Source organism: Myiozetetes cayanensis, unplaced genomic scaffold, assembly GCF_022539395.1.
Source record: "Myiozetetes cayanensis isolate MyiCay16 unplaced genomic scaffold, myiCay2020 scf5-8, whole genome shotgun sequence".
NCBI lineage: Eukaryota > Metazoa > Chordata > Aves > Passeriformes > Tyrannidae > Myiozetetes > Myiozetetes cayanensis.
Window position 1 is genome coordinate 40,129,037 of NW_026087742.1, and position 21,145 is coordinate 40,150,181.

The 21,145-nt window shown below is 33.9% G+C and overlaps 1 protein-coding gene across 2 annotated transcripts in view; it reads left to right on the top strand.

Annotated features, from left to right (window-relative positions):
- Window positions 1-21,145, top strand: part of DYNC2H1 (dynein cytoplasmic 2 heavy chain 1) — a 156,205-nt gene that overhangs the window by 67,492 nt on the left and 67,568 nt on the right. For both annotated transcript variants that reach the window (XM_050333050.1, XM_050333051.1), the window contains exons 66-76: window positions 2,067-2,230; window positions 3,521-3,640; window positions 5,882-6,016; window positions 6,717-6,860; window positions 8,499-8,588; window positions 10,610-10,675; window positions 12,814-12,864; window positions 14,606-14,683; window positions 15,792-15,923; window positions 17,299-17,371; window positions 19,444-19,604. In XM_050333050.1, the coding sequence (XP_050189007.1) occupies window positions 2,067-2,230; window positions 3,521-3,640; window positions 5,882-6,016; window positions 6,717-6,860; window positions 8,499-8,588; window positions 10,610-10,675; window positions 12,814-12,864; window positions 14,606-14,683; window positions 15,792-15,923; window positions 17,299-17,371; window positions 19,444-19,604 (1,214 nt within the window). The remainder of the gene's footprint in view (window positions 1-2,066; window positions 2,231-3,520; window positions 3,641-5,881; window positions 6,017-6,716; window positions 6,861-8,498; window positions 8,589-10,609; window positions 10,676-12,813; window positions 12,865-14,605; window positions 14,684-15,791; window positions 15,924-17,298; window positions 17,372-19,443; window positions 19,605-21,145) is intronic.

Sequence of the window (21,145 nt, forward strand, 5' to 3'; positions counted from 1 at the left end):
CATCAAGTTGTAATTCTTTAGCATGTACCACAGCCTATGCATGTAATTTACAATATGAACTTTGGCTACTGAAAAAAGCTCAAGACTTTTTTTTTTGTTGTTTCATCAACCACTGAGATCTAATAATGCATGAGGTAGCAGTAATGCTTTAAATGTAAGTACATGCTAAAAATAAATGCAAATGTCATAGGATTCTTATATACATTTATCTCCAATATCAGAAAGATCTGTTTAGTGAAAAGAAAGTTACTTTAAATCATTCTTCCATTACAGATGTACTTGCTTGCTTATTCTCAGTAAAGGAGTACCAGCAAAGTATCTTCAGGCATCTGTAGGAGTTTAGGTAGAACATCATTGCAAATTTTTTTTGCCCCACCAGTTTCTGCTGAATTTTGGAAAGGAGAGATACAGTATGGCAGGCATCTTAATTGATTTTATTCAAGGAATCAAATTGAGAGATGAATATGTCTGCAGAACTGTGGAGAAAGTAGAGAAAGCCCTTCTCAAATCTTCGTTCGCAAAGCCTAGCCATGACTGACTGACTGACTCATTTATTCAGGGAAATTGCTTATAACACTCAGACATCCTCTTTTGCTTGTTAATGAGCTATGTTAATGCTAGGTCTGTGCAGGTCCAGACTAGGGAGCTGTTATTTGAAAAGGAGAATGGGTCACTATTTGAATCTTTTCTGTCACTTTACAAGCAAGCACACACTCCTTCTCTTTGTCAAAATGTGGAGGTGGGGGCCTAGCTGCATTATTTTGCTTGTGATGACTGCACATCTCTTCATTACTTGGAATGAAACATTAAGAAAAATGTGAATATATATACTGCAATAAATTCGTCTTTGTACAGCTTCCATTTCCTGTTTGACATTTTTACAACACAGTCCTGAAATTTATTCTGATCCTTGGCATAGAAGCAAAATTGGTATGTGAGTTTCATCTCTACCAGTGTTTTAGCAAGAGATTTATATTTCTGATCTGCAATCAGTGCTAAAAATAGAAAGCACCTAACTATGCCTCTTTGAAATTTTTCTGAAATGGGAATTTTCACTTTTTAATTTTTCATCTTATAATTCTGTTCTTATTTCTTTTTCAGTATCAGGAGGCAAAGTCTTACTCTAATCATATGATTGTTTGAGTCTATTCTAACACTGCTAGAATGGAAACCTGGGGTTGAAGGGGGGTGGTGAGGGGCCATACATGTAGTTTTATTCTGTGACAGGCATACTGAGAAATACTAGGAGTATAAACAGATTGAAACCATGACATCAATTATTTAATAAATTCTTTCATACTATGATTAAATTAAATGTTTTTATAATTAGACAAATTTATGGGACCTTTCTTGATGTAATATTTTTCTTTCAGTCTAATGTCTAAATATCCCAACATGTTTAGTTTCATGGACTTGCTCTATAACAATTATCATAGAAAGTAACATTTTAATAGAATTATGATTATACAGCAACATCAACCTTCTACAAATAAATGTAACAGATCCAGAGATGAAATCTAATTATTTTGGATCACATTCAGAAAATGTTGAACCATTTTAGTTAACAAATATATAATTATGGCTAGTATGTTTTGCTAGAGTGGTATACAGTTGTGGAAATGTAAGTGAATATATTTAAATTATGACAGATTTCTTGCACATAAGGGGAGTTCTCCAGTGTATCTTGTGTGTTTTTTTGTCTCCTGTTCATGGTTTGAAGATTTCAAAGATTCATTAGTATTACTTTTACTTCAAATACTTTTTTTGCCATTTAGTCTTTGTGTGGTGGGTAAGGATAATTAAACTACTCAGGAGTATTAAATATTCTCACTATGTAGCTTTCCTATACTAGTGCTATGTTATTGCTTTTTTTTCTCTAATAACACAGGTTAGGATACGTTCCCTGAATTTTTAAAATTTGTATTTCTTTCAAAAAAACTTTATAAATAAATTTTATCAAATACATATGCATCTCATGGTCATAAAGTATTACACAAACCATTATTTTCAGATAATTTTAGGATGTTCCAATCAGAGTGTGTATAACATCTGCTTATTATTTACAGGACCCCGTTATGCTATACAAATAGGTGAAAAAATGATAGATTATAATGAAGAGTTCCGTCTTTTTCTGTCAACAAGGAACCCCAATCCCTTCATTCCGCCTGATGCTTCTTCTATTGTTACAGAAGTAAACTTTACCACAACTGCAAGTGGCCTAAGAGGACAGGTAGGCATTTAGAATAAAAACAGTGTATATTTATAGTGGACATGCATAGATGCATCCAGTGTATGGAAGAAGCCCTATGGTGCAGTTTGTGTTAATGGTCATGGAAATATTTTTTAGCTCACAAATATAAATAGTAAAATCAAAGCTAAAACTAAATTTAAATTTTAAAATATTGTTGTTATGCACTTTGGAACCAAGTTGTGAGTCCAATAGAGAAAATTAAAATGGTCTCATTGATTTCAGTTGCAACAGATTAATTGCTAAGCCTCTGCTTTCTGTTCAAGATACATTTATGATTCCATGGAAACATTTCTGTTGCAGCTCTCTAGTGTCCTACCTAGAGAGTAATGCTAGTACCATCAAGATTTTTGTGTACAGGAAAATGTAGTGAAATCAAAACACTGTATATTTTACTTCCTCCAAAATGCTAGTAGCTTTTGAGATTTTCTCTATAAAGTTTAGGAAGCAAAATGGAACATTCAAATGGAGGAAAGAAAAAAAAAGTAAATTAAGGGAAATAAAGCCCCTCTTTATTTGGTATGAAACAAGTTTTTGCACACTAGTGAGGCTTAGAACAGGATGTAGGTAAGATGTTCATAAGTAAGATACAATTCAAAATGTGAAGCGCAGATATCCGTATGGATTTCCTCCTTCCACTGGAGGTAGGGAGTTGACACCATACAATGCAGCAATGAAAATTGATCCCCTTTTTTAAGTGGAAATGCAGAAAAAACAACTTTGTTTTTATTTTCTCTCTTTGGTAGCTGGAGAGAGGTTTGATTGGTAGGCATGCTGTAAAGAAATTTGCTGCCATTCCTTCCAGTTTGTGCTTTCCTACATCACCTTTTTATATATGATAACAATACCTGCAGAAGTGAAGACTGCCAACATTTAAACACACATGTAATTCAGATTGAGGTGTAAAAGGTTTAGGTCTAAGCATGAAACACTATGAATGGATGTCCTCAATAAAGTCATCCAGAGCCTCTTGAGATGCCCTTGAGTATCTCACCTGGCTTGCATCTGCTGTTATATATATCATATATATATGATTCACAGGAGTTGCTGGGTTATCCTTGCCACCATATGATATCCTGAATGTCTACATAGATTTAAAGCTATTTGATGTCTGCTGGAACTGAGTAAACCCTGAGAAATCTACTTTCTAAAACAGAGCAGTATATAGTCTATATGATGAATGAGTATATAATATGCTATATAACTGATGAATACATATTTTGAAATATTAGAGTGTTTTTTATTCTGCTGAATAATCTCCTTTGTTTTTAGCTCTTGGCTTTAACAATTCAGCATGAAAAACCTGATTTGGAAGAGCAGAAGACGAAACTGTTACAACAGGAAGAAGATAAGAAGATACAGTTAGCTAAGCTTGAGGATTCTCTTCTGGAGGTAAAATAAATTTACTTCTGTTATACCAATAAGATAGTGTTAATATTGTTATGTATTTGAGTCAAACTATACTGTTTCTCTTTCAAATTATGAGTTTTAACAAAAGCCACATTTTTAGGCTTGTTAATCATGTCAAATGATACTTTCAAGTTGAGAAATGATCCTGTGTAGTGAAAGGAAAAAAAAATTCCCAGTACAAAAATTGAAGGATTATTGAGAGACAGATAAAATTTTAAACCTCCACAATTATTTCTTATTATCAATGAACTGTAATGTTCTTTACAGTTAACATTTTCCTGTGTTGCTTTTAAAATTAATATTCTCAATTTTCAATTCACCTTTTATTTCAGTGAAAGTACTTATACTCAGAAGTGGTTGTTCACTTCATATAAAAGGGTAGCTTCCAAGGAAGGACTGCTTTCTTGTTCTGTTTGTATCTTGTCATGGATTCCACATAAACTGTACTTCATGCTTGTAGGAATGGATCCTCAAATCCTCCATCCTTCTAAAAGGTCATAGATGCAAAGAGATTGACCTGGTGCCATAAAACACTCTGTCATAGCTAAGTCATAGAACTTTGCTGTAATGAGTGCAATGGACTAGCATAAGCTGTTAGCTTTCACAGATTAGACTGGACATTTATTAGTCTGGCCTACAAGAGAGCTGAAAAGTGACTTATTACAAAGGGCATGTAGTGATAGGACAAGGGGGAATGGCTTCCAACTGAAAAGGGTACTTTTAGATCAAGTATTAGGAAGAAATTCTTTACTAAGAGGGTAGTGAGGCACTGGAGCAGGTTGCCCAGAGAACTTGTGTACCTCATCCCTATTCAAGTGTTCAAGGCCAGGTTGGATGGGGCTTTGAGCAGCCTGGTGTAGTGGAAAGCATTGCTGCTCATAGCAGGGGGTTTGGAACGTCCCTGATTGATTAATAACTCAGTTTTAGAATTTTGTACATGATTATCTAATGTGATTTGAATTTCAACATTTACTCTCCCTATTAAACTCCTTATTAATTCTCAAATACTAAGCTCAACCCTTTCTTAAAACTGTGATGGGGCAGATTTCTCTTATAGAAAGAGGAAAACTTGCTCTCTTAAAAAATTCCATATCCAAAGTTGATAATTTTTAACATCTTGTTTTCTACCAGAAACTGAGAGTTCAGTGATACCACTATTTGACCTTTTAGAACAGACTTTTTGCATTATCTTGGAACTCCAAGATTTGTTACATTTGTCCTATCTGAATTACCAAGTACAAAGCTTAAAATACCTGATACCTAAGATATTTGCAACAAAAAGTGGCTGAGTATTAACACCGAGTTGGTTTCAACTTCAGAAGTTAGCACTGGAATCAGAATACTCTTCGACCCCAAAGATAGAAAGCTAAAGCTCAGTGGAAACTGGCAGGTGCTACATGGACTTTGTCAACAAAGATGGAGGTGGTCTAGCTAAATTCAAGTTAATCTTAAAGCAACATTACCATTCCATCTGAAGAACTGTACTGGTTTTCTTCTGAAAGCCTTGGAGTAAAAACATAGATGCTGTGACGATCTCGTAGCTTACAGTGTGATTCCTTGTAGCAAAATTAGATTCCTTGAATGCTGTCCTACAGGTGGTTGTTCAGAACTGACCCAGCTGACAAGAAGCCAATTTTGTGTTGCTGCCTGATTAAAAAAAAAAAAAGTATTGCAGTATATTTACTGAGGATTAGTAAAAAACCCATTTATTATTAGTGAATAATTCAAGCTTTTGCCACTTCTTAAAAGTGAAATTAATTGCGTGGAAGAACTCATGGAAAATGTGAGGCAATCTCAAGGATTTTTAAGTGATCTCTGATTACAAAACTGAAATTGTTGTAATGGAAATATTTGTATCAGTTGAAAACGAATTTATGAATGTCTGGGTAAAGGAAGTTGTTACAAGTAGCCAACTTCAGGTTAAATTGGAAGTGAAATGGAAATTTACCATGGAGATTTTAGTGCCTAAGACTCTGATCATAGAAATCATTCTGAAAAGCTTACTGATGACTTATGTTTCAGAACCTGGCAATCTGGGTTTTTGGAGGACCTTCTTGAGTTTTATTTTCCATGCTTCTTTAAAACATCATCTCAGTTTTTGGAATAACCATCTGTTCAGAAATATGTACAAGTTGGAAAGATGGACAGCTTCCAAAATAGTTACTTTACAGGATTGTTTTGTTTATCTTTAATGTAACATAAATTACTTTTTTTTTTCCCCAGACACTTGCCACATCACAAGGCAATATACTAGAAAATAAGGATCTGATAGAATCTTTGAATCAAACTAAAGCAAGTAGTGCAGTCATCCAAGAATCACTGGCTGAATCTCACAGACTTCAGACTTTCCTTGATAAGGTAGAAGAATATTTTAATCTTTTGTTACTGTTTTTTTCCTGCTTAAAATAGTTATCTTCTATATACAGAAGACACGGATATAAGATGAGTAACAAATTAATTTTTTTGAGTAAATGATATTTGGGATAACCAAGCACTGATAGTATTTTCAGTAATTAAATTGCTTTGTTTTAAACATGCTGAATAGTTACACAATTTAAAGTCTGCCAGTTTGAATTAAAGGATGTTTGGCAGGTAATGAGGTTTGACTTCATTTTACCATCCTCCTTTTCAAACATTATGGATCATGTGGATATTTTTACTTAATATATCCCTTTCTATTGGAAAAGTTTAGATCATTGGCATTCTTCTTTTGTGACGGATTACAGAGGGGTTTTTTCTGTGTTCTTATTTGTTTAGTTTAAAATTTTCCATTGAATTTTGGGACATATTCTGTTGTGAGATGCAACCTCAGTGCCCTAGGGATTAATTGCTATCATGTCCTTCATTTAAAAAAAAGTTTCCAATTTTGAAATCTAAAAAGCATTGAAGTCTTGAGTTCTGGTCCTTCAGTTTGAAAAACTGAAAAGGATTCGGTTTCCTAAAACAGTGGGAATCATCCAAACGTGTTTTTTTAGTGGGATGAGTAATAGTTTATGCAATAACCGGTAGGTGGCAGTAAAGCACCGGGTTTTTAAGTGTGTATTGTTTTTCTCTGCAGGAGAGGGACGCCTATCTCCCTTTGGCCGAGAGCGCCAGCAAGATGTACTTCATTATCTCTGACTTGTCCAAAATTAATAATATGTACCGCTTTAGTTTGGCGGCTTTCCTGCGACTTTTCCAAAGGGCTCTGCAAAACAAGCAGGTATTTTCTCTTCTGAAGCTGCTAATGCTGCAGAAGAATCAATCTGCTTTGATCCTAAAAATTTGTTAGATTCTCTGACATTTTAAAAAAAAAAGTTTATAATAAATGTTGATGAAATGTATAATAAGTAGTGATGCTGAACTGTTGTGCTTTAGATATTCAGAATACATACACATGGAAATTTAAATTATTACGTTGCATATAAATCAGAGTATTGCTGTGCCATCTGAAAGCAGAGGAACTCTTATTTGTGATTTCAGGCTTTCTCTTTGTCTAAGATGAACTAGGAAAACAAAGGCTGATTATAACTTTACTGAAGGCTTTATTTAAATAAATTAATGATCTAATAATGCTAATTTTATCAAGAAAGGGTAGCGTAAGAAAATACCTATATTTCTGCAAGGCTCAGTTACATGAAGGAAGATCAAAATTTAGCTACTTTTATACAGTTTGTTAGCATACCTGCATCTGTCTTATTGACAATGTACTTTTTGTTTTTCTGTATTCTAATGGCCTGTATATCCTTATTAGAGCACAGAATGGATTTATTCCTTGTCGCCAAATTCTTTAGATCTAAATACCCACACTGAGTAATGATGCGTTATTCAGTGACTCCAAAATCCATGGTATTTCTCTTTGTTTTCACTTTGAAAAGGCATTCACTAACCTTTCATCATGTCTCCTTTGGATTCCCCTTTATTGTGCATCCATGATTACAACTTTCCTCCAGCTCCAGTCATGACTAGGAACAAAGTTCTAGCTTTGTGAACTTGCCCTCTTTAAAGTTCTTATTTTTACTTTTCCACAACATGAGGTTTTAACTTCTTTTTTCTTAATTTCAGACTCTTTTGGAATTTCTTTTTTCCCTGCCTATTATGTTACCAATTTAATTCTCAACTTCTGGTTTTGCCTTCATTGACTTCTTTCTTTTTATCTTTTCCTCTATTCAGTTCTTCATTTTTGAATCATTTAGGCATGGGAAAGGTATTAGTCAAATCACTTGCCCAATTGCCCTCCTTAAACTCCTCTCTTCAAATTCCAGCGTGGTAGAAAGGAACTTATACTATCTGTTACACATCCCATGCCTCCCAGCCCCTTTCTTCTTTTGTCCTGTCATTTTTTCACTTTTTTGGTGTTAGAATTAGTTTTTCAGTCTTGACCTTTGAAGGACAGGGTACACTTACTATTTTCTAAAACATGTATTTCATTTGGGTGAAATTTGACCACAAGTTTTGTAACTACACTTAACATCAACATACCTGTTTAGTACTATTAAATATACTAATTCAATGCTTAAGCTATTTTTTACCTAGTGAAAACTATGAGATTTCAAGGATATTAATGTTAGGAGAGGAAACTGTTCTCTCATTCTTTGTGTATTTACCTTATATGCAAAGTTGTATAATGTTCATAATCAAAATATTCAAGCCCAAAATATTTATTTCTTAATACTTTGGCATAAACTTCTCATTTAATCATCTACCAATTGATAGGTACAGCTGAATTTAATAATATGTTTTTAGAACAGGTGTCATGTAGCATCCAGATTATTTGTGTCATTTTTCTGAAATTTACAAAGTACATTAAAAAGTTTTTTACTTCCACATGAGTTTTTGAAACCCAAAATTTCTTTTTTAGGATTCAAATAATACTGAGGAAAGAATCAAATTGCTTATTGGCTCATTGAAACATGCAGTGTATGAATATGTTTGCCGTTGTTTGTTTAAGGTAAGATAGTATTTTTTCTGGCTTTCGACAGTGCACTGGGTTTGAAAGTATTCTTTCAGCAGCCAACACTTGATCTACTTCAAAGAAGTGGTAATTGTGTAATAGATGCACAAAATTACACTATCAATATCTAACATGCAAAATGAGGAGGACTAAAATTTAGGATATGACAAAATTAATATTGCTTATGGACATTTTTTCACAGAGCTCCTCATTTTGGCTTCATAGCCCATCCGGGGCTTCATGGTCTCCTGAGCACTTTTTTTTTTCCTGTTTACTCTTACTTCTTGCATTCCTAAATGTGAGTGTTTGACTTAGCTGTCATGATAAGGTTTTGTGTCATTATTTGTGGTTTTGTAGGTTTTTTTTCTTTTTTTTTTTTAAAGGAAACAAAAGTGGTTGTGGTTGCTTGACAATTGGACTTGATAATCTTAGAGGCCTCTTCCAACCTTGATGATTCTATGATTCTAAAATACACCCACATTGTGATATTTTCCTTTCTCTTTTCTCTACCTGTCCCAAATCTCTACCTGGTACCTTGTTTATTTCTATCTGTTCCTTTTTTTTTCCATGTGATGTTCCTAATGTGTTTCTTCTTTATTTCAGTCAGGTGTCTTTTCTCTTCTTGCTTTCTTATTGAAAACCTAGGATAAATATGCCTTTCATTTTCTGTTTTAAGTTTTACTTTCACATGGAACTGTCATAACAAGAGGTATTTGTCTCATAATACCAGCCTGAAGAATGCACAGTAGGTCTTCATAGATGGTTTGAGTAGTAGTAGAAATCACACAAGTCTGGAGTTTCATCAGTGAGAATGGAGAGATCTTGAAAATTTTACACCAACTCCTCCCCTCTCCTCCAGTCTAGCAACGTTATGTTGAAGGTACAGAGGTAGCAGATATTTCTTAGGAATTTTGTTTATCAAAGTCCAAATGGATTCTCATGCAATATTCTCATCATATTTAATGTCTGCATTTGAAGTCATGAGTATGTGAAGCCTTCCACTATGTCATTACATCTTGTGAATATTGGAAGACAGCAATTTTTACACATAAGAAAAGGGTAGAGATTTCAAATGCAGGGCACAGAGGGGAGATTTCTAGTAGGAAGGATTTTAAGTGACTGATTATATTGGAGTTTAGAAAATACTGAAAGTCTCTTACTGTGCAACTTCAGACTAATGGTCCATCCATGGACCATGTTGTGTTCTTCATAGTTAAGAGAAAAAATAAGCTCCTCACACCATCAACAATTCACTGATATTTCCACCTTTTATCCATGAAAATTTTTAAAGACTGCTGTGACACTGAGACTTTACTAGTGTCTTCATAAAAGGTATAGCTGCTACAAGTTTATTCGTTTTTAACCATGTTAGAATTGGGAAGCATGGTTTTGTCTGTCTATTGTTAATGTCTATGTTTTTGTGTACCTAGGCTTCATGTATGTTACTAAATGAAGTTGTACCATGAAATTTTCTTGAGCACTGGAATTCACCCACCTGTACTGTTAATTTGTCAAAACAGTTGCTGTTACAGTTAGCGTTCTTCCAAACAATTTTCATTCAAATTTTGGATACTAAATCATCCAGGGAGCATCCTAATAGGCAGTTTGGATTTGAATTTGCTTGCAGACCTTGTCTGAGAACATGAAAGAGTTGACTGGTGTAGTTTGTTCTCAGTGTCATATAATGTTCATGGGCGTATTTTATTTATCAATAAAATGAGACTGTCAGTGCCTTGCAGAGTTTGACACCAATGCTTAGTAGGGACCTATTTATCCCCCACTCCACAGACCACTTTGGATTAGTCTTTGCCTTTCAGTTGCAAAGGCTATGTAGCAATTTTGCATTAAGGTATATGTCATTAAGTCATTACTATGGAATTAGAGAACACTTATGTTGCTAATGTTGCTTATAAAAAAAAGCAGGTGACTTTTGCTGAACATATAAATAGATTTTTGTTTGCTTTTTTTTTTAATTATTTTTTTATTTTATTTATTTTTTTTCATTGCTTTTATTTCAGGCTGATCAGCTAATGTTTGCTCTACATTTTGTACGAGGAATGCACCCTGAACTTTTTCAAGAGAATGTAAGTGCTAGAGAAGAAAATCCCCAAGTATTTTACTTAATATCAAGAGTAAATAAGTAGATAAAATGATTTTGTCAGTAAGTATAGGACTGACTCATACTTGTCTATAGTGTAGTTGAATTACTCCTATAAAGTCTACCTGCAGTGAAACAATATGCATAACTGACTTAATAAATTTGCTTAAATGTGGCTGATTAGCCTAAGTCAAGACATATTTAATTTTCTAAAACATCTGCATGGAATGGAGAGACAAAACTATGGCTTGTTGTATTAGAAGCTGGAGGCCAGAAGGAGTATCGAATGGTAGTAGATGTCAGTAGAGGAGAGTCCATTATAGGGTAAAAGGTAAAAATCAAACAATACCTTTGAAGGAAGTAATGGAATTTGATTATATGAAGCATATGAGCTCAAGGCACGAGGTTTACGAAAGGTTGGTTGAAACCTCTTGGTGTTATGAGTGCAAGGTAGTTTTACTGCAGACATATGGATTGACAAAGTAAAATCCCACTCTTTCAACAATGATAAAAAAAAACTAATCTAGTTGGTAGAAGCATATCCTGGCTACTCTTTATTATTAGAAGTTCCCTATTTCATCCTCTTTATTTATTTTGGACTTCTGAAAATATCTTGCTTTACCTTTCTTAAGTTTCTAAAGTCATGATGGCAGCAACTTGCAAATAGCTTTCAGACTGATTTAAAGCTTGGCTTTTTAAGTGTTTGTAAGTACAGCCTTATGTGTTGGTTTCTGTTGTTTAGCATGCATTTCCATCAGCTATTAGAGCTCTTAGACAGCTTAATCTAGGTTATATATAATGCCCATTTCTACACTATCTGAGTACTCTAGAATGAAACCAGGCAAATAATATCAATAATTTTCTTACTTCTCTGAAAGGTAGAAGTTATTTTAATTAAATTGTTAAGAGAAGAGTGCTTGTACAAAATATTTAGTGAGAAAAATGAAGCTGAAGTGATTATTCTTTTAAAGTTATTTCTTTTAAAGCTTTTAATGTGATGAGACTAGAATTTGATTATTATGCTGCTAGAGAATTTAATGTTCTAAGTCCCTCTCCCAAAAGAGTTCAACCTTCTGCACTTGTGAATTTTTTGCATAGTGATGAGAATTTTATAGTACAACTAAAACAGTATATTACAGAATGCCTTGGGTTTTAGTGGAAACGTTCTCTTTCAGAATCAATACATATAGATTTTTCTGAGGTAGTTTATATGCCTGTACAGATTATACTTTTGCTTTTCTTCATAAAAATATTACATAATTTTTGGTTTTAAAACTTTTAAAAGTACTTAATGTATTTTTCTGTTCACAAGCATTTTCTTTGTCATTGGGAGAGGAACATCAGTTTGTAACTGAAAGAGAGAGCTGTTTCAAGACTCAACTAGATGGGTGTAAAAAACTATTCTGTGGTGTGTATCAGTAGTTCTACTACTTGTCAAAAACCTTTATCACAGAATTACAGATTCTGATTATATAAAAATTTCAATACTTATGAAAAAATTTTAGTATATTTCTTACCACCTCCAAATAGAGCATTATGTATTTTGTAGTGTTCTTAGATAATTATTTAATCTGTCTTAAAAGGATTAAAAGCTGCCTAACTGGATACACATACCAAGTCTAAAAGATTTAATCATATATAAATTTAACTTACATTTCTCTTTTTAGTGCAACCAAGGTATTTGTAATGCCATTCTATTGTATTAAGTATTCCCCCTGTTCTAAAACCTGCATATTCTGGATACTGTAACATGAAACACTGTTGAATCATGGATTCCGTAGCTATCTGTTCTATGTGGGCTGCTGATACCCTGTCCTTGCCAGCAGCATTTGTTACTTCTTGGTAGTGTATAGTTATCCTATATGGTGAGAGCTTTGGGTGCTTAGAAGGTATAGGACTTCCCCTCTACTTCTTTTGCTTGTAAAACAGTCACTTAGCCTGGATTCTGCAAAGGGAATTAGATACTGGTAGTATCACCTAGCATTTTAAAAATGTCTTAAAACTCTTTCAGGATCTAGGATTTAATTTGTTTATCATCCTACTCTGCCTACATGCTATTACATACCAGTCTTTATTCTTTAAGATAACTTGTGACCTATCTGAGTTATTATTTATTCCCTCTAGGAATGGGAGACTTTTACGGGTGTGATCATTGGAGATACCATAAGAAAATCAGTAAGATACATTTATTTGCATATTTTGAAATAAGGAACATTTACTTTAATCCTGAAAATTTAAAGTTGTATTTTTACTATATTGTTTAATTAATTGTATTCATACATGAAAGAAACAAGTAACTTCTCACATAGTAATATAAAAATATAAATTTTTAAAAAACTTTCTGTACATGGCAACTAATTTTCTAATTTACTTAACTTTTTACCTTTGTTGCTTTTCTTATTTTCTTTTTCTTTTACCAGAATTACAATTTGTAACTGTATGTTTGAGGAGGTTTTCAGCCATCTTCTGTGACTAAAATAAGCATTTCTGAATCCCTCTTTCTCTCAGAATCATATATGAGTTGTTGCCTGAATTAGTGGAATTGTCCACACACTTTGCTAACTCTGACTTCCTTTTTCCTTAGTCTCAAGTTCTACATCTGGAGATGTATTTGTATGTTTTCCTAGGTGACTGAGCAAGCTTAAGCAGCTTACTTTGCATGCCTGGCCAAACATACTGTAATTTACTAAGTGTCTCTCAATTCTGTTGAATCTGTATACCTTTAACGTAACATTCCAGTAGAAAAGAGTAGAGAAAAAAGCTAAGCTTTCCATAATCTTGCCCATTATAACCCTTCTTTGAGCCAGATGTTTTGGCAAAGGTTTTGAAAGGTGTTTTTAGGAAACACGAGCACAATCGGGAATCACGAGTTTAGTTTTTGGCCCCTGTTTTGCTTTTCTCTGCTTTTCCTTCATTCATGGTCCCACTAGCTCATTCCATGAGGCTTAGCTCACAATTCATCATTCACAATTACTCTTCACCTATAGCCTTGTTTAAATACTTATCAGAGTACCTTGTATATTAAATGGTACAAGACAATGATCAGTGTGAGTACCTTGATTTTAGACACTCATGACAGTAAGTGTGTTCACATGTGTGGTGGCAGAAGGGGCAAGTCACTTAAAACACAATGTATTACTCAGGTTTTCTCAGGCAACTGGTTCCCGAAATGATCCTTAAAGTCCATTTTCTCTGGCCATTAGATGACTCTACTGCAGGTTTTGCATTTCAGTGTGATGGCAGAAGTTCCCCTTCATCTCTATGGAGTCTTTGTAATTCAATTAAATGTCAGTGAACTGGGTGATTGTCAAGTATTTTCTTGTGTAGGCAATTTTCAAGCTATGTGAGATCTGATTGTATAAGAGATTCCACTGGACCTTAAGCTGTGTTGTTCATCCTTAGAATTTTGTCCATCCCAAACACCTAAAGAGCAGAAAAATAGAGCTGTGGCCAAACTTTATCAGTGCAGGGATGTTCAGAAGTGATGTTTTGCCTAGTGACTTACCCCAAAATTGCCTTTTGTGTGAAGAACTGTCTCCTTCATGGCAGCAAATATGTACAATGGAGTTGTTTTTTGAAGTCAGTTGCTCAGAGTGCATATGCAGATAGACAATCATTTCTGTCAATTCTTTTGAAAAACTACTTAGAATTGAGTACATCATAAGGATACTCAAAATAATAAAGTATTTTCAGGCTCAAGTAGCAAAGCAAATGTTACTGTGAACAGTATGTCTCATATTTAAATTTTTGGTAGCTTTTGTTGTGTTATTTATGAACTTCGCAAAAGACCACAGAAAGATTGCTGTTGTGAATGGTATTTTTATTAAAAACATGGGTTTCATCATCTTATTACTGAATATAGTGTTTCCCAAAAATTTATGTTACTTACATGTGTAACATAACTTGCTTCAATAAGGATTCACAAAGAAGTGTTCGTGACCAGATTCCCTCTTGGATAGAACACGACCGAGCCTGGGCAGTGGCATCTTTGAAGGTATACACCGTGTGGTGGGTTGAATTTAAGTTTAAAGGACTTTGGTTTTCACAAATAGGAATTTGGACTTGAATACTCAAATATATATTTGTCAGATGGAAATACTTACTATTTTAAGCTGCTTCTTCTATCTTTTAGAAACCATGGCTTAATACATACCCACTTGAAAAAAATAAAGTATTTTAATCTCATTTTTCTGACCCTTTTTCTTGTACATTTCTACCCCATCTAAAAATGAAGTTCAGTGTTTGTAAATGAACCTGTCATCTTACTGAGATTAGAAAATGTTCTATGTAGGGTACTTCAATTTTTTTAGGTAGAAAAATATACTATAGGAAATGTTGCAAAGAATATTTGAGTTTCACTTTTGTAATGACCTTCACAAAACCACTTAATATAGTGTTAAAAACTCTTAACTGAGAAAATAGTCTTCTCATCAGATTTCCTTGTACATCTTTGCAGATGATTCAGAGTTTGTGATTGCTCAGATTGAGTAATAATCACACTAAAACAAAAACGCTTGTGTTCCTCCTACCACAGTCAATGTTAAAGAGAACTAAAAGAAAATACTAGTGCTTGAAAATCGATTTTAGGCTCTTCTCCTGCATGTAGCTGAGCAACAAGAAGGAAAATCTTGGCTGGTCTTTGGCTAAACCCAGAATCCATTATTTAATTTCCCTTGAACCAGAGATCAGGAACAATCACACTAATGGTGTGGCAGGCATTATAGTTTGAGGTTTAAAGAAACAAAGAAACAAACAGAAAATTAGTAACTGAATGAATCAGTAACATGTACTGATAGAAAAAGAACATAATCGTGATTAAAGCAAAGGAGTTAAACACAGAGCTCAAAATTTAAAACCAAAGAACCGTTAAGTTTAAAACCAAAACCACAATGCAAATACAAACTTAGCATTTCCAGGGAGTAGTAATAGTAAATAAATGGTTAATTTTAAAATGTGCTCTTCTTTAACTCCGAGGATAAAACTGAATTTTATGATGTGCACAAGTAGATTGATCATAACTGGTATTTGGAAATTATTTAAAATATACAGTGTCCAAATGGCTATTCTTCCTTATAGTTAAATGTATGTCATTTGTTTTGTAGATTTCTCTCCCAGGTCTCTATCAGGTGCTCTGCTTTGAAGATGAAAGTCTCTGGCACACTTTTTCTCAGAGTTCTGTATGTGAACAAGACTTTCCGTCTAGTGTTGTAAAAAGAATTTCCTTGTTTCAACAGGTAATCTTTTCATTTATTGTATTATTTATAAGTTCAGCATTAAAAGTAAATCTTACATCGAGGCCTGCTTGAATTACAACTTACAGTTTAACTAGTTTTTTTAGTCTAAGGATTATGTATTTTCTTTTACTATAATGCATATTTAGTTCTCTGTTATCTGAGTCTTTTTTTTTGTTGGTGTATTGGCTGCAACTGAGTAAACCCTGTAAGGTGACAAGTTCTACAGTAATATTCAGAATTAATTTCAGTAATAGGTATTAAAATTCTTTCATGGTTGCTTTGTTACTGGTGGATGTGTTAGCTTGTTGAGTATCTTTAGTTTAGTTCATCATTTAATGTACAAACTCACACATCTGACTGAAAACCACAAAACACAGTAGCAACCTCTGCATTTTTAGAATAGTAGTCATGAAATATGACTCTTCTTGAAAGCCTGATGATAAAGAACTCAGCAAGAATATCGGAGGGGAAAATTCCTTCCTCTACCTGAGGGTCCTTCTCCTCTGGAAGGGGAAAATGTAATCCCTTTTGTGTTTATGCAAGAAGGCGTAAATAGTCATTACTTACTTTCAAATGATGCTGTGATTTTTCATTTGAAGTCACTTCACATAAAAAAGTGAAGACCCATTCTGAAGAAAGGATGAGGTAGTTTCATGTAGTTTCGTGCTGATTGGCTATTAGCAGCTCTCTATTTGGTGTTTTTGGTGGAGGAGGAAAGACAGCATGCATGGAATTTAGGACCAAGACATTTTGGAAAGGAATTTGTCTGAGTCATATTTGAGTCTATGAAATGCAGAAGAGCACTTCTTATGTGTGCAGTGTGTTATCAGAAAAATTCTGCATTTATAGGAAAGTAAATCTGGAATGATCAGTGTGTCTAGTTCCTCGTACAGAAAGTATTAAGAATATTTCTGTTGATCAAATATAGTGAAACTACATGGTGAGATTGATACAGCACTCATAAATTAATTTACGCTGAAATCAGAAACATTAGTATTCCAGTTAGGACATTACTGCCTTTATACATGCACAGAATTTAGATTACTAGTATAAAGCTAAGTTTGCTTTCTTTTATTCTAGCTGCCCACATAGCTACCTTTTTTCTAAAACAGTGTAGGAAAGGTCGTAGCTTACAAATAGACATTAGATATAGATCTATCTTCTGATTCTATTAGTAGGACAAGCTACTTACAAAAGAAAATTACAGTAGATTATCTTAGAAAGGAATGATCAGACAGCTCTATATATTCAGGGAAGATAACTTTGTTCTTAAGAAAAGGGTGAAGAATTCAGCCTTCTTAGAAGAGTCTTGCATTTTAAATTGTCACTATGTACTTTTATAGACTCATCTCCCCTGAATATATTTTATTTCAAGGTACTTGTGGTCCAGGCTGTCCGACCGGACAGGCTACAGAGTGCCATGGCTCTTTTTGCATGTAAAACCCTAGGTAAGTTAATTTTCAGCAGAGTATTTCTGCACAACAGTTAAGTTTCTTTTTTTGTCCTATGTTTTGCTTTTATTTTATAGTTGCTATGGAATCCCTAAGTTTCAGGATTTGAAAGTATGTTGTAAATGGACCTGCCGATTTTGTTCTTGTAAAGTATTATTAAAAAGTGCTTTTAAAACTGTTTGGTTTATGCTGCATGGTGATTGAAAATACTGTAAAAGATCTGTCAGATTCTTTTAATGAATTCTTGAACACTGGGATTAATTAAGAAAAGAAGATAACTGGTTTTCCTAAAGTTTTGACGCTGCTGCATTTTCCTTAAGGCACAAATTTTCCAAAAATATTAATTCATTTAATGTCATTAGGTTTGAGATTTTGTGGATTGAATCTCAAAAGATTATTTAATAATTTCAGTAATTTTTGTCTGTCTCTTGGTGTGTAATACTTTTTACTGTCTGATTAAAAATACACACAATTTAGAGTGATTCAATACTATAGTTGTCTATTTGTTCTAGACAGTCTATTTCCCCTTTGAAGTCTGTTGTATCTACAGTTTGAAACCTGTATGCCAAATAATCTTAATATTGCAGTATAGCACACCTTCCCTCAGTTTTTATCAGTTAATGGATATATGGAAGATGAATTATGAGTGTCTCATCAGGGTGGACAATGTAAGTTTAAAAAGTCACTTTATTTTACTCCCTTATGCTCTATGTCTGTGGGCATTGTTTGTTGGTCAAAATCAGCTCCATATCTGCAACCAAGACCGGTATTTTCAAGATTAAGGTATAGCTTCTCTGTCAAACATTATTAGTAGATAAAGAGGATACTTTGCTGATGGTGAGTATAAAAGGCCCGTGCTGACAATGTCCCTGCCTGTTGGAATCAAATGACAAATGTGATCTGCAGTGCTGTGTGGCTCAAAGCCCAGCAGAGACCTGAATGCAGAGTGAGTTTGCCTGCTTACTGTCTTCCAAATCTTAATAAATTACATAAATTGCTTATTTTTATACCAGTTCCTTGGAGGAATGCTGCACGAGGGGATGGTTTTAGGTGAATGAAGCTACAGCCTCACCAAGGAAGGCAGAATACCATTGACTTCATTTGGGTTTCAAAACCAGCAGGTCATCCACAAATCATCTGCAGATTTTTCATGCATATTAGTGAGATTTTATTTTGAGATCATGTATAAATCATGACTAGCACTTTTTAACTGATAAAAGATGTCACACGTGTATGAATATTTTTTCATATTTTTTCTAGTGGGTCTTTTTCAGGATACTTGCCCTGAAACTACTTAAAGAAACTTTCACTTAGTTTGAAAGGGAGCCTTAAGTTTCCAGTCTACTTTGGCTGCTTTCCTGTAAGAAAAATGAGTTCCAAAAGAGCTCTAATAACCTACAAGAAAGCCTTTCACTTCTGTTTTATCCAGATATGGGTTTTTTTCTTCATCTTTTACATATATTTTTAAATTTATGGATGAAGAGGGATTAAAATAATTTCTTTTGAAGATAAGGTTCATAAGAACTTTCTATGAATGTATTTTGTGGACACCCAAAGCATGCTTATTTCTTTATCTTACATGCTGTACTGAAATGCACCATGTTAACTGGAGCCCCACTCCTATGAAGACAGGGTTGGGGTTGTTCTGCCTGGAAGAGAAGGCTCTAGGGAGACCTTAAAGCAACCTTTCAGTACCTAAAAGTGACCCACAAGAGAACTGGAGAAGGACACAAGGGCATGTAGTGATAGGACAAGGGCTATGGCTTTAAACTGAAAGAGAGTAGGCTTGGATTAGATATTTGGAAGAAATTCTTTACTGTGAGAGTGGTGAGGCACTGGAACAGTCTGCCCAGCGAAATCGTGGATGCCCCAACCCTGGAAGTTTATTTTTCTTATCATTATAGAGTGTCTTCTACCTGCATATTGTAAGGATTTTATTCTCATTTTAAGACTGGTTTTATGGTCTCCATTGAACAGAACTCTGACTGCCAGATGACCTCTAAAGTGGTTAAAGCACTCCATCATGGGGAGTCACTTTATTTCCATAATAATTCTAATTCTAACTCTAGGAATAAAGGAATTATCTCCATCGCCTCTCAATATGAAACGTCTATATAAAGAGACTCTGGAAATTGAGCCCATCTTGATAATAATTTCTCCTGGTGCTGATCCTTCCCAAGAGTTGCAGGAACTTGCCAGTGTTGAAAGAAGTACTGAGTGCTACCATCAGGTCAGTCTTAAATAAGCATAATGATTAAAAAATGCAATGTGTAAAATTTTACTGTAGTAATATCTGTTTTACCTTGTTTTTTAAGGAAGTTAATACATAAAAACATAGTTTGGTGTCTATGTGTTTGTTGTTCTTATCTGTCTTGACATTAACTTCTCGTTCCATTTGCAAAATTGGTTGGAGAACAGAGACACAATTTGTCATCCTCACAGAAGCAGAATCCACATGAGAGGCATTCCTCTAACTTTGAGAAGGAAAAAAATAAGAAGATAGATGGAATAGAACAAAAGAGGCTGAGAATTGTTATACATGCTACAATGTTATCTATTTTAAGTATGGAGTAATTGAAATATAAACGCTCTGAAAACTAGACTGCATAATTTCCTCTGCTTATAGGACATTTTTTTTCTGCCTTTTTTTTTCTTCAACTGAGGATATAAATCAAATGTTCAGTATTTGTGAATACTTCAGTATTTTGTGAAATTCTGTAAAAGATTTTGAGAAATATAACATCCTTGAAGGTTCCCAATAACTCACTGGACAAAGCCCTCAGCTCCTGGTCTGATCCTTCATAGCTGGCTCTACTTTGAGCAGGAGATTGGATTAGAGACCTTCCAGGATCCATTCCAATTCAAATTATTTTATGATAAAAGTAGTTTCCTAATGTTCCCATTACACAGTAACAATATGCTTTATACCTTTCTTTAAAACATTGTTTTCTTCTGTCATTTAAAACATGGGGGGGGGGGGAAGTTATTATCTAGACAATCACTGGTTAACATAGAAATGGAAAACGTCAAGTTTAATGTTGCTTTTAAATAGCCCTTGAAATTGTTCCTTTCCTAGAATATACACTGATGTAATATATTTTTTCCATCAAACTGTAAATTTTAAGAACCTACTACCAGTTTATCTAGCTGTGAACATTGCAGAATGCATATTTCTTACTTTGCCACCTGGATTTTTATGTTTATCTCTAAATATTCTTTACGTGTTAGACTTTTAAAATGTAACATGGTATGGTATTCAATTAAGGAGTGCTGCTCAAAGCTAAATAATCTGCAAGTTGTCCTACTAATGAGAATATTGTGTTTTTTTCCTACACTTTCTCATGTAATTTGAATAGAACATAAAAGATCACATTTTTCTTGTCTGTTGAATTATTTCTCATATGGGATAAAGAACAGAGTGCTAAATTTGTCTGCCACCATATTGCTGGTGACTTTCAATTATCTTCTTTTGGCTGTTTTAAATTATTTCAATATTAAGTTTTATTTAGGCAGAGGAGAATAATGCCAAGACGAGACTTTTCAGATTTGCTAAGATCACTTTATTTTCAACTTGTTTGGTTCAGGGTTTTTGTTATGTATTGCTTCCAAATAGATTCTAAGGTAGAACTAATATGGTGCTATAAAACACGAAGAAAGGACTGTATGTTAAACTATTCATATTTCCCAGTTGGAAAGAGACCAGTCTGAGTTTTTCACTCATCTTAATATAAAACTGAGTGTTTCTCTTCAAAGGAAATATTCCTAACTTCC